The sequence below is a fragment of the Corythoichthys intestinalis genome, chromosome 12 (assembly GCF_030265065.1).
Source record: "Corythoichthys intestinalis isolate RoL2023-P3 chromosome 12, ASM3026506v1, whole genome shotgun sequence".
In the NCBI taxonomy this organism is placed as follows: domain Eukaryota; kingdom Metazoa; phylum Chordata; class Actinopteri; order Syngnathiformes; family Syngnathidae; genus Corythoichthys; species Corythoichthys intestinalis.
In genome coordinates this window covers 1783470-1797842 of record NC_080406.1, presented here as the reverse complement: position 1 = coordinate 1797842, position 14373 = coordinate 1783470, and the positions used below count along the sequence as shown (strand labels likewise).

Sequence of the window (14373 nt, the reverse complement as noted above, 5' to 3'; positions counted from 1 at the left end):
GGTAGTATGTGGTGCGCACTACAAACTATCTGGTACGCACCAGGTAGTATGTGCTGCGCACTAGACACTACTGCACACCAGGTAGTATGTGGTGCGCACTAGAAACTCTGGTCTGCACAAGATAGTATGTAGTGCGCATTAGGAACTTTAGGGTGCGCACGAGAAAAAAATCTAGTGCGCACTAGAAACTATGTGGTGCGCATCTGCTAGTATGTGGTGCGCAGTAGAAAGTTCAGTGTGTGCACCAAGGTATTATGTGGTGCGCAGTAGAAACCTAAAGGTGTGCACGATAAAGAATCTAGTGCGCACTTGAAACTATCTGGTGCGCACCAGGTAGAATGTGGTGCGCACTAGAAACTATCTGGTCCGCACCAGATAGTTTGTGGTGTGCATTAGAAACTTAAGGGTGCGCACGAGAAAAAAAATCTAGTGCGCACTAGAAACTATGTGGTGCGCACCAGGTAGTATGTGGTGTGCAGTAGAAACTTTAGGGTGCGCACCAGGTAGTATGTGGTGCGCACTAGAAACTATCTGGTCCGCACCAGATAGTTTGTGGTGCGCATTAAAAACTTAAGGGTGCGCACGAGAAAAAAAATCTGGTGCGCACCAGGTAGTATGTGGTGTGCAGTAGAAACTTTAGGGTGCGCACCAAGTAGTATGTGGTGCTCAGAAGAAACTTAGGGGTGCGCATGATAAAGAATTTAGTGTGGACTAAAAATCTATCTGGTCCGCACCAGGTAGTATGTGGTGCGCATGATAAAGAATCTAGTGCGCACTAAAAATCTATCTGGTGCGCACCAGGTAGTATGTGGTGCGCACTGCAAACTATCGTGCACAACAGGTAGTATGTGGTGCGCAGTAGAAACTTTAGGGTGCGCACGAGAATCTAGTGCACACTAGAAATTATCTGGTGCGCACAAGAAACTATCTGGTGCGCACCAGATGGTATGCGGTGCGTACTAGAAACTTTAGGGTGCACACCAGAAAGTATGTGGTGCGCACTAGAAACTATCTGGTGCACACCAGGTAGTATGTGGTGCTCCCTAGAAACTTTAGGGTGTGCACCAGATAGGATGTTGTGCGCACTAGAAACTATCTGGTGCACACCAGATAGTATTTGGTGCGTAGTAGAGACTTTAGGGTGCGCACAATAAAGAATCTAGTGCGCACTAGAAACTATCTGGTTTCCACCAGGTAGTATATGGTGCGAACTAAAAACTATCTGGTGCGCACCAGATAGTATGCGGTGCGTACTAGAAACTTTAGGGTGTGCACGAGCAAGAATCTAGTGCGCACTAGAAACTATCTAGTGCGCACCAATTAGTATGTAGTGCGCACTAGAAACTATCTGGTGCGCAGTAGGAACTGTAGGGTGCGCATGAGAAAGACTAGCATGCAGCACATACTATCTGGCGCGCACCAGATTGTTTATTTGATTTCTGTCGATGTCCCTTTAGGTCAGACATGTCCAAAGTCCGGCCCGGGGGCCAAATGCGGCCCGTGGTCAAATTTCATCCGGCCCCCAGCCTCTGTCATAAAATTAATAACGTCTGGCCAGCACACACTTAATAAATTGGTCAGCAGTACAGCTACCAGCATATGTATGAAGTAGCTTACACACTAAATGCTGCTCCTCATTTACCCACTAAAAGGCAGCAGCACTCTAAGCAACATTACCCTGCGTGACCCTTCCAATTTTCTAAAATAGCGGCAATCAACAAAAAAAGACTGCGACTATTTCTTCACTAAAATACGCAGCAACTGTGTCTGTCTAATTTGCAAAGAGACAGTCGCTGTTTTTAAAGAGTTCAAAATGTGAGGCGATATTACAAACGAGACACGCTGACGTATACGACCAGATTACAGGGAAGATACGCAGCGAGAAATTGAAACAACTTGAAGCTAGTTCAATTTCACAGCAGCAGTATTTTGCAGGAGCCCAAGAATCGAAAGAGAATGCCACAAAGGCTAGTTGCGAGATTGTTGAAATTATTAATAAAAAAAAATAATAAATAAATGTGAAAAAATAATAAATGTGACACACAGAATAGGTTGCTAAAATTTGCTTAAATATATTGTTCTACGTAAAGGGCGTCAGCCAAGGTCGGCCTCCGACATTTTTACCACACCAAATCTGGCCCCCTTTGCAAAAAGTTTGGACACCCCTGCTTTAGGGGCTCCATAATAAACAGTGTAACATGAAACATTAAAATGAATGAATATTATTGTAGTCACTGTTTGCTTATGCCTTTAATTTCGTGATTTGTAGGTAGAAGCTGATTTGCCTCCCTGTTTTGTAGTTTCATCATTTTTGTACATTTTGAAATCTGCAAAAAATGACAATTTGTGTGTGTTTTCATCTCTCTACCACCAGGCGTCGCCTATCCTGGGTGCAGTGGGCAGTCTTGGTCATACTCTTTCTTTCTATTGTCTCTCTGACTTTGGAGTCAGACAGTAGTAAGAAGTCAGACGGATTTGTGTGGGGAGGCCCCTCCAAACCCCTCTCCACACCGTCCAACTCCTGCCTGCTCTATACACAGCTATTGGAGCAGATGAGAAACAGCAGGTAGTACTGCAGTAACATCATTGATATACAAGCATAACACTTTTAATGCATTTGTCTTGGGTTTTATATCCAGGGCTTAAAAAAGGACACATACTGTATATACAGTACAGGCCAAAACACTGCCGAAAGCAACAAAAAATACAAAGCAATTTTGATTTTTTTGAAAATTTTGCCTTTGAAACATTTCACACGTGCAGTGGCGGAACAAATGTGAACAATTTCTCGCACAGCGCCAACGGCTCATGGGTGTCGACGCTTCCCGGCCAGGCCTGGCGGGACAGTTTGGTGGGAAAGCTTCGCTCGCTAGGCGTGGGCCACATCCTTCTCCTGCTGCAGTGCTTCATCTCAGCCATGGCCAACATTTACAATGAGAAGATCCTAAAGGAAGGAGACCAGCTCAGCGAGAGCATCTTCATTCAGAATAGTAAACTGTGAGCCATCTGAGAGACGTGGCGAAAAGAACGACAGCACGTCTCGACTTTTCCCTTTTGCTATGTCACAGGTATGTTTTTGGTGTGGTGTTTAACGGCCTGACCCTGGTTACCGGACAAGAGTCGAGAGGCCTCACTGTCCACTGTGGCCTATTTTACGGACACAACGTCTACTCTCTAGCCCTGGTGCTTGTCACGGGTCAGTAACGTGCACATTGGATACACGCACACAATCTAATCTAATCTTTATCATTAGCTTAATGTCTTCACTGCCAGACCAGGTCACAGAGAATATGTGTAGTAATAGGAAGAAATTGATGTTTAAAACACATATTGAAGGCAATAGACGTTCATTTCAACCATTAGAGCTAATTGACATGAAATTTAGACGTGCATGCCTGTCAATGGTATCACCTTACTTGGGTGCCAGATGAATGTCAATGCGCTGTATTGGTAAGCGTATGGTCAAAAATCACAACCACACACGTTTTTCTGCCATTCAAAATGAATGGGAAATTTGGACATGCATGGTCCAAAAAATGCCAAAAGCCATTTTGCCATATACAAAAAAATGCCATATGCCAAAATTTGCTATTTTGCTATATACCGAAAAAATGACATATACCCCAAAAATGCCATATGCCCAAAAAATGCCATATACCTAAAAATGCCATATGTCAAAATCCATTTTGCCATGTACAAAAAAAAAAAATGCCATTGGTCAAAAGCCATTTTGCCATATACAAATAATGCATTATGCCAAAAGCCATTTTGCCATATACCAAAAATGCCATATACCCCCAAAAAATGCCATATGCCAAAAGCCATTTTGCCATATACAAAAAAATGCCATATGCCAAAAGCCATTTTGCCATATACCAAAAAATGTCATTTACTAAAAGCCATTTTGCCATACACCAAAAAAATTCCAGATGCCAAAAGCCATTTTACCATATACCGAAAAATGGCTATACAAAAAATGCCATATGCCAAAAGCCATTTTGCCATATACCCAAAAAATGTCATATACCAAAAGCCATTTTGCCATACACCAAAAAATGCCAAATAATAAAAGCCATTTTACCAAATACCAGAAAATGCCATATACAAAAAATGCCATATGCCAAAAGCCATTTTGCCTTACACCCACAAAATGCAACATACCCCAAAAAATGCCATATGTCAAAAGCCCTTTTGCCATATACACAAAAAATACCATATGCCAAAAGCCATTTTGCCATATACAAAAAAATGCCGTATGCCAAAAGCCATTTTGCCATATACCCAAAAAATGCAACATACCCCAAAAATGCCATATGTCAAAAGCCCTTTTGCCATATACCCAAAAAATGCCATATGCCAAAAGCCATTTTGCCATATACAAAAAATGGCATATGCCAAAAGCCATTTTGCTATATACCGAAAAAAATGCCATATACCCCAAAAATGCCATATGCCAAAAGACATTTTGCCATATACCCCAAAAATGCCATATGCCAAAAGCCATTTTGCCATATACCCAAAAAATGCAACATACCCCAAAAAATGTTATATGTCAAAAGCCCTTTTGCCATATACCCAAAAAATGCCACATGTCAAAAGCCCTTTTGCCATATACAAAAAAATGCCATATGCCAAAAGCCGTTTTGCCGTATACCAGAAAAATCCCATTTACCCAAAAATTGCCATATGCCAAAAGCCATTTTGCCATATGCCCAAAAAATGCCATATTCCAAAAGCCATTTTGCCATATACAAAAAAATGCCATAAACCAAATACCACTTTTTGTTCTCGCTGTCTCTCTATATTGTTGTGGGTTTAGTTCATGAAATGTTTCATTAGGAGGGGTTTTACCATTTCAGAGTAACCTTAACTTGACACTTTGTGTCCATCAGCGACTCTGGGCCTCTCTGTGGCCTTCATCTTGAAATTCCGGGACAATATGTTCCACGTGCTGACAAACCAGATCACCACCGTCCTGGTCACCGCCCTCTCGCTCTTCCTGTTCAACTTCCGGCCCTCTCTGGACTTCTTCCTGAAGGCCCCCACGGTGCTGCTGGCCATCTTTATCTACAACGCCAGCCGGCCCCGGGACCTGGAGTACAGCTTGCAGAAGGAAAAGCTACGGGTCATCAACGGGGAGGTGTTAAAGCGGTCCAGAGGGGTAAGGGCACACACGCATGCATACGCCAACTTCCCTGGAGGAAGGTAAAGAGCAATTTCTCCAGATAGCCATGTTTTTGGATGCCCTTACTCCCCCATTGGAATAAAGGAGTACAACCATATTAAAGGCTTATTATTAGTACAGCTGTGGTTATCAGTTGGGCTTTAGCTATCAATTATTTTAGTAGTCGATTCGTTTAACTAGTTAGTTTGAATAATCGAGTAATTGCATAAGGAACATAAAAAATTAAATACTCTAGCCAAGCCTCTAACGAGATTAAAAAAAAAAAAAAAAAAATGAGGCTGTAAGTCCAACAAAAGAAAATATTACCTAACTTACATAGCAAAAGACCGCTAGCTTAAATGCTATAAAATATCAACTTTTTTTTTTTTATACAATGCTCTTAACAAATGGTTCAAACACATACAGTATTCCCACAAAATACGGCTAAATATACCGATAGACTAAATTACGAATGCATTAAAAATCATTAGCTCAAACAAAAACTTAGCTTATATTGGTCTTAACAGGGAGCAGCTAAATTTAGTCATGTGAAATGACTTACGTCATATTCACTGTTGCCACTAGTGAGCAGTGTATCCACCCAAATCAATAAAATAAATGCAAACACTTTCAAAACAAACCATAACAAAGCCAGTTTAATTAAACAAATACTCAAAGCGGGAAAATTTTATTCAAATTTTTTTTCTAATCGAATTACTTGACTTAATTAATTAATCGTTGCAGCACTAGTTGACAGGTAAATTTCCCCTATCACAAATGAACGGGGCTATTGTAAATAAATAGGGTGGTTTTTGTCAAATTTTGGTGGAACTTTTGCAAAAATTGTATTCAACTTTTCTATGCCTTCATTGCCTGAAAAATTTTATGTGCAAATTAGGACCTGTAGGACCTGATACATTTTGTAATTTGAAAAAAAAAATTGCAATTGGAAATGAATGGGGCTTCATTTTTTCATACACCAAAAGTCGTTTTGCCATATGCCCAAAGAAATGCCAGAGGTCAAAAGCCATTTTGCCATATAGCCCAAAAATTGCCATATGCCAAAAGCCATTTTGCCATATGCCAAAAAAAATGCCATATACCCCAAAAAATCTGTATACCCCAAAAATGCCATGTGCCAAAAGCCATTTTGCCAAATGGCCAATTTTTTTTTCACAATGCTCTTAACAAATGGTTCGAACACATACAGTATTCCCACAAAAACAGCTGAATATACCGATAAACTAAATTATGAATGCATTAAAAAAACATTAGCTCAAATTAAAACTTAGCCCATGTTGGTCTTAATAGGGAGCAGCTGGATTCAGCCATGTGAAATGACTTATGTCATATTCACTGTTGCCACTAGAGGGCAGTGTATCCACCCAAATCAACAAAAACAAATGCAAACACTTACAAACCAAACCATAACTTTTGGTTTGCTTTGTTTCAGGATGGCGAGGAGCTAGAACTGCTGACCAAAGCCAACGAAGACAGCGATTCTGAAGCGTCGTCTTTGTAGTGCACAGAAACAGACGGTGTGCAGCCTTCACAGAGGATGCGCATTGTCTGGAAAAAGTTTGTTTTTTTGTGCCGCTGGAAAAAGGTCAGTGACGGCGTGGACGCTGCGTCTGGAACTGACGTGTTTGTTTTTCCTGTCGTCACACCTCAACACATGCTTGGGTGTGCTAGGAATAAGTCCGGCTACTGTATTTTTTCTCTCTTGACTCTTTATAAGGCATGAAAAAGTATCTGAAACTTTTGGAATTTCTCACATTTCTGCATAAAATCACCATTAAATGTGATGTGATCTTTGTCAAAATCACACAGATGTAAAAACTGTGTCTGCTTGAACTAAAACTACCCAAGCATTTATAGGTTTTTATATTTTAATGAGGATAACATGCAAACAATGACAGAAGGGGGAAAAAATAAGTGAACCCTCTTTCGAAGGAGACTTAAAGAGCAGTTGAAACCAATTTTTACCAAACAATTTAAGTCAGGTGTGTGCCTAATCACTGATGAGTGGTTTAAAGTTGCCCTGCCCACTATAAAACCCACACCTGGTAAGAATTGTCTTGATGAGAAGCACTGTCTGATGTGCGTCATGGCTCAGGTCAAAAGAGCTGTCTGAAGACCTGCGATCAAGGATTGTTGATTTGTATAAAGCTGGGAAAGGATACAAAACCATCTCTAAAAGTCTGGATGTTCATTAATCAACAGTCAGAGAAGTTTTCTAAAAAATGGAGAGAGTTTGGCATTGTTGTCTCCCTGGGAGTGGCCGTCCACCAAAGATGACGCCAAGAGTTAAGCGCAGAATACTCAGAGAGGTAAAAAAGAACCATAGAGTGTCTGCTAAAGACTTACAGAAATCACTGGCACTATCCAATATCTCACCTATTTGTAAAACTATAGCCAAAAAAAACCACGGAGGAACCCACTGCTATCTTAAAAAAAAAACATTGTTGCTCGTCTAATGTTCGCAAAAAGGCACTTGTACACTCCAAAGAAGTTTTTGGAAAAATACTTTGTGGACTGATGAAACCAAAGTTGAAATTATTGGGAGCAACACACAATGTCGTGTGTGGAGGAAAAATGGAACAGCTCACCAACATCAACACCTCATCCCCGCCGTGAAGCACGGTGGAGGGAGCATAATGGTTTGGGGCTGTTTTGCTACCTCTGGGCCTGGAAGAATGATTTCAAAAGTTTTGCAGGAAAACCTGAGGCTGTCCGTCACAGTTGAAGCTAAAAGGAGGATGGATGCTGCAACAAGACAATGAAGTGAATCAACTTCAGAATGGTTTCAGAAGAACAAAATACACGTTCTGGAGTGGCCAAGTCAAAGTCCAGACTTGAACCCCATTGAGATGCTGTGGCATGATGTCAATACAGAGATTCATGCTAGACATTCCAGGAATCTGACAGCAGTTTTGTAGAGAAGAATGGGCCAAGATTAGTCCTGATTGATGTGCCAGATTGATCTGCAGCTACAGGAAGCGTCTGGTTGAAGTTATTGCTGCCAAAGGGGGGCGGCACAAAATATTAAATGTGATGGTTCACTTACTTATTTTCCCACCTACTGACGTTGTTTGCATGCTATCCTCATTAAAATATGAAAACCTATAAATGTTTGGTTGGTTTTACTCCAAGCAGACACTGGTTTTTCATCCGTGTGATTTTGACAAAGATCAGCTCACATTTGATGGTGATTTTATACAGAAATTTGAGAAATTCCACAAGGTTCAGACACTTTCATACCACTGTAACAAACTTTGTGGTAACCTTGTTTGTGGAAAATGACTGTTTTATTGGTCATTTAAAAATTAAATATAATACAAAAATAACCTGACAAAGACCTGGTATCCACATACAGGGACATTACATTTTGGGTGATAAAATTTGGTATACAAGTGTGGCGCACATCACTTAAAATGCCATATTCACATTTGCGGACGGCGGGGGCTTTATAATTACCGTCATTTCCGGACTATAAACCGCAAATGTTTTCCTGTGCTGTGAACCCTGCGGCTAATATATATTCTTATGTAGTATTGAAAAGTATCAAAACTGAAATTTATCCTGATACAATATTTGACAGCAAAAATATGAATAGTTATTTGTTCTTGCATGAACAGATGTTACCAGAAATGTGTTATCATGGGGTAAATTTGATTTTGCAGTACTCCTGATAGCAAAGGAGGATATTTTTTCATTTTCCTTGTTAAGCACAAAGCTTTCAAATGTAAAAAATCTGAATTTTCTGTATATTATTTCTGGGTTCAGGCATTGTAGGGTTAAATAAGTGCCCTATAAAGAGTTAGGCTGCTATGAGGAAAAATTGAATGAGTTCCATTAACAAGAGACATGATCAGTGGACCATACATGGGATTCTTTAAAAGCACAATTTTAGTCAAATTGTCAGTATTTTTACAATGTTAAACTGCTGTATGTGTGCTTGGCAAATGTTCGTCTGCATTGATGTTGTAGTGTGATGGAAGGGAATGAAAATATTTGTCAAATAAAATAAAACTATGCTCTGTTGATTTTCTTTTCCTCTCCAAAGCTCATCAAAATGAAACCTACAAATGGTTGTGCTTTCCTCTTTTTCTCAAGGGTTTTGAAATTATTTTATGACGACAGCAAAATGTTTTTGTTCATCTAGTTACGATGATTAAATGCTCCTCTGCTCCTGTTTTTGTCAACGAATTGCACAACAGTATTTTTATTAGAAATTTTATTGAATGTATTATTTTTTTTCAATTACAAATTTTCAAATATTCACATAAAGGAGCATTCTGTAATATTTAATATTACAGTCATGTCACTTATCAGATAGTGTTGCACCGATACCATTTTTTTGGCTACCGATTCTGATACCTAGCTGTGGCTTATCGAACACTTGTAATTCTAAATGCGTAGCTGGCAGCCATCTTGGGTAGGGCGACTGGCGATTGGAAACCAGATGTTGAGCAACATTGGCACATTATTTCTTAGTACTCCCCGATACTGATGTCATTTTAAAGGGCAAATTATTTGCTTTCCCAAAATTGCATGACACTTAATCCATTTGGACTGGGAGGAACGCTCATTTGAAACCACAACTTTCGCAGCTAATCTTTCCGATTTTCGAGACATTTACAGGTCAATTCTGGTGGCGTTCGAATCACTGAGAGATTCCCGATTAAACTCACTTGTTGGCGTTGACCGCATAGAGGTCCAATCCAATTTTGGGGCATTTGCAGGTCACTTCCTGTTGAGTTTGAGTCACTGAGAGATTCCCAGGTCACATAAATGCCCAAAATCAACAGGAAATGACCCATAAATGCCCACAAATCAATAGGAAGTGACTGAAAATCTACGGTAAATGACCTGAAATGCCCCAAAATGATACTAATTGGTTGGCATTGATGCCATAGATGTCCAATCCATGTGAAGTGGGAGGGATGGCAACGAACGAACGAATCTTTTCATATCTGCGTGTTGTTTTACTGTAAAATTTCCTCTTTCATGCGTTTTTGGTAACATCACTAGTATCAGTATCGGTGCAACACTAGTATTGAGAAACAACAAGCATACAAACCATCAAAACAAAACAAAAAAAAACTTAAGGCACAATTGAGTATAAATAAAATGCAACCTCAGCTGCGGAAACATCAGCTACCAGGAATGTAACAGAAGTCAATTCATTTGAGCAGGATTCGGTTATACGGAAACCAAGGGCGTAGGTTTGCATAGGGACGGTAGGGAGGTAGGCCTGGCTCGGCAGCGTCGACCGTAAGCCCCCTTTGAAGAGGAGGGATATTAGAAGTTTTTTTCCAGCCAGCCAGCAGCAGCCACTGTAAGTACTGTAAAAAGACGCCAATGTTGTGGACGTGGGGGAAACACCACTAATTTTGCAAATGAAAGTCCGACCTGCATCAGGGTTAGTATAACATTAAACTGTGTGAACTTGCTAACTTGTAAAACTACTACAGTCAGGCCAACCTCCACAACCAAGTCAAGCTAGCATCAGAATTTCATGAGAGTACTTTGGTTCAGGTCTTGGGGTAATATAGTATGCATCAGATGTAGATCGCTCCTTGGATATCTAAGATTTCATTTTTTTCCCCAAATCACTTTTATATTACAATACAGTGCTGGCCGAAAGTATTGGCACCCCTGCAATTCTGTCAGATAATGCTCAATTTCTCCCATAAACTGATTGCGATTACAAATGCTTTGGTAGTAATATCTTCATTTATTTTGCTTGCAATTAAAAAACACAAAAGAGAATGGCAAAAAATTCATCATTTTACACAAAACTCCAAAAATGGGCTGGACAAAAGTATTGGCACCCTTTGAAAAATCATGTGATGCTTTTCTAATTTGTGTAAATAACAGCACCTCTTACTTACCTGTGCCAATAACTAAATCACACTTGCAGCCAGTTAAAATGGATTAAAGTTGACTCAACCTCTGTCCTGTGTCCTTGTGTGTACCACATTGAGCATGGAAGAAGGAAAGAAGACCAAAGAACTGTGTGAGGACTTGAGAAGCAATATTGTGAGGAAGCATGGGCAATCTCAAGGCTACAATTCCATCTCCAAAGACCTGAATGTTCCTGTGTCTACTGTGCACGGTGTCATTAGTAAGTGTAAAGCCCACGGCACTGTGGCTAACCTCCCTAGCTATGGACGAAATGGAAAAATTGACGAGAGATTTAAATGAAAGATTGTACGGAGGGTGGATAAAGAAACTCAGCAAACATCCAAACAAGTTCAAGCTGGTCTGCAGTTCGAGGGTACAAAAGTGTCAACCCGCACTATCCCTCAGTGTCTGAATGAAAAGGGACTCTATCCAGGAAGACCCCACTTCTGACCCAGAGACATAAAAAAGCCAGGCTGGAGTTTGCCAAAACTTACCTGAGAAAGCCTAAAACGTTTTGGAAGAATGTTCTATGGTCAAATGAGAGAAAAGTTGAGCTTTTTGAGAAAATGCATCAACAGGAAAACAAAAAACAAAACATGCCTTCAAAGAAAAGAACACGGTCCCCACAGTCAAACATGGCAGAGTTTCCCTGATGTTTTGGGGTTGCTTTGCTACCTCTGGCACTGGACTGCTTGACCCTGTGCATGGCATTATGAAGACTACCAACAAATTTTGCAGCATAATGTAGAATTGTAGAATAATGTAAAATTCCAGTAGAGCATTGTAAGAAACCCGTTGATGGATACCGGAAGCGGTTGTTTGCAGTTATTTTGTCTAAAGGTTGTGCTACCAAGTATTAGGTTGATGGTGCCAATACTTTTGTCCGACCTGATTTTGTGTAAAATGTAGGGCTGTCAAACAATTAAAATTTTTAATCGAGTCAATTACAGCTTAAAAATGATCATAATTAATCTCAATTCAAACCATCTATAAAATATGCCATATTTTTCTGTAAATTGTTGTTTGAATGGAAAGATAAGACACAAGACGGATATATACATTCAACATACGGCACATAAGTACTGTATTTGTTTACTATAACAATAAATCAACAAGATGGCATTAAAATTATTAACATTCTCTTAAAGCGATCCATGGATAGACAGACTTGTAGTTCTTAAAATCAAAGTCATCAAAATCAAAAAATAAACTAGTAGCTCACCACTGTTGATGTCAGTAATTACACAATGCTCAATGTGCTTAAACCCATAAATTCAGTCGCACCAAAGCGCCAGCAGAGGGAGACAAAAAACACAAGTAACAAGTGGATATGTCACTGTGCTGTCATTTTAATCTGTTTGAACGGGGCATGTGCGTTAATTGCGTGAAATATTTTAACGTGATTAATTTAAAAAATTAATTACCGCCCTTTAACGCGATAATTTTGACAGCCCTAATTCTAAGTTTTAACCTTTGCGTTGTTACCTCCTCTTTCGCCTTAAAAAAATGAAATGAAATGTTAGTTTTGTTCTTAGGGGGCGCTACACACATTTATGCATTAATTTTTTTTTTTTTTTTAATCAAAGTCTTTACCGGTGTTCACCTGGCTGTTGAGTTTGGTGAGTTTTGAAGCATTCTGAGGGGGTCAAATCCATGGATAGAAAGACGTAGTTCTTAAAAGATAAATGTTAGTACAAGTTATTGAAATTTTATATTAAAACCCCTCTTGATGTTTTTGTTTTATTAAAATTTGAAAAATTTTCAATCAAAAAACTAGTGGCTCGCCATTGTTGATGTCAATAATTACACCATGCTCACTCATTGTAAAATAAAATCAGTTGGACCCAAGCGCCAGCAGAGGGCGCCAAATACAAAAAAAAAAAAAACTAGTAACAAGCGGACGTTACACTGTACTGTACATTTTAATCTGTTTGAGTGGGGCATGTGCGTTAATTGCGTCAAATATTTTAACGTGATTAATTAAAAAAATTAATTACCGCCTGTTAACGCGAAAATTTTGACAGCCCTAGTAAAATGATAATGATTCCCCCCCCCCCAAACTCTTTTGTGTTTTTTCATTGCAAGCAACATAAATGAAGGTATTACTCCCAAAGCATTTGTAATAGCAATCATTTTCTGGGAGAAACTGAGCATTATCCGACAGAATTGCAGGGGTTCCAATACTTTTACCCAGCACTGTATGTTGCATTGATCATTTAGCCTATCAATGAATTAGTTTCATATTTGTGAGAAATGTTGCCCTGACCCCCGTTCAATAATCTGTTTGGTCTTATTAATATCCCGTCCTGAGCAAAAAGTACATGCAGGTTATATCATCCCTACCTATGGTGAGACCAAACCTACGCCCTTGACGTAAAGAGTCGATAATGTGAAATGTTTGGAGTTTAAAATACATTTCCCGCTAGGCTCATCTCTGCTTTTATTGGCTGCAATTAGATAGAAGAGCCTCCTGCAAATTAGCATTAAGTGGCGCCGAACTGGGCTATATTTGGAGGAAGTGGCTAGGTGAAAGCTATCATTTCCAGGCCTCCACTTAGTGCCCGATGATCTCATCTGCTCAGTCGGAAAGGCAAAATTAGAAGACCGCTAATGTCAAACAGAAGAGGCGCTTGCTTGTGCGCAACAAGCACCAACGCAATCGTGAAGAAAACGTCTTGTACAGGGGTGTCAAACTCATTACACATTTATGGAAATTAGATCTTGGATTAGTTCATTTTGGGCTAAATAAGTTAACTCACTGGCTGCCATTGACGTCCAAGGAGGGCGAATGAACAAATGAAACTACGGACACGAATTTGAGCCAAGTGCAGTGAAGGCATGCCCTTGATCACACAAGTAATGACAAAATAAAAGCATGTGTTTTTGTATGTACAATATGAATGAGCTACATCGTGCCCCCGGCAAGCAGAACAACCGGATGGGACCCCTGGCGGGCCGCTACCGGCCTGTACATTTGACACCCCTGCTCTAGTAACCGTAACCCTGGTGATACCCGTCCTGATATCCGTGCTGGTGGTAGCCGTAGCCACCGTACTCGTCCTCGGGGCAGCGCATACCGAGCGACTGCTGGATGGCCATTTCCTGCCGGCGCAGTTGCATGGAATCCACCAGGTCGTAAATGATGGCCATGGACCACATGGGCGAGGGGTACCAGGACTTGACGTTGCCGTCCTTACCCACCAGCAGCATGGAGAAGTACTCTGGGCTGATCTGGAAGTAGTTCCTCATGTCTTTGACCAGGTTGGCTGAGAGGCCTTCGCGCTCCACTGTAGCGCTCC

The 14373-nt window shown here is 40.3% G+C and overlaps 2 protein-coding genes across 3 annotated transcripts in view; one reads left to right on the top strand and one right to left on the bottom strand.

Moving 5' to 3' along the window:
- Positions 1-9229, top strand: part of slc35a5 (solute carrier family 35 member A5) — a 24865-nt gene extending 15636 nt beyond the window's left edge. For both annotated transcript variants that reach the window (XM_057853373.1, XM_057853372.1), the window contains 5 exons: positions 2375-2566; positions 2797-2997; positions 3069-3196; positions 4893-5161; positions 6618-9229. In XM_057853373.1, the coding sequence (XP_057709356.1) occupies positions 2375-2566; positions 2797-2997; positions 3069-3196; positions 4893-5161; positions 6618-6686 (859 nt within the window). In that variant the 3' untranslated portion in view covers positions 6687-9229. The remainder of the gene's footprint in view (positions 1-2374; positions 2567-2796; positions 2998-3068; positions 3197-4892; positions 5162-6617) is intronic.
- Positions 9199-14373, bottom strand: part of ccdc80 (coiled-coil domain containing 80) — a 32360-nt gene continuing 27185 nt past the window's right edge. The window contains exon 10 of the mRNA XM_057853371.1: positions 9199-14373. Coding sequence (XP_057709354.1) covers positions 14063-14373 — 311 coding nt within the window. The 3' untranslated portion in view covers positions 9199-14062.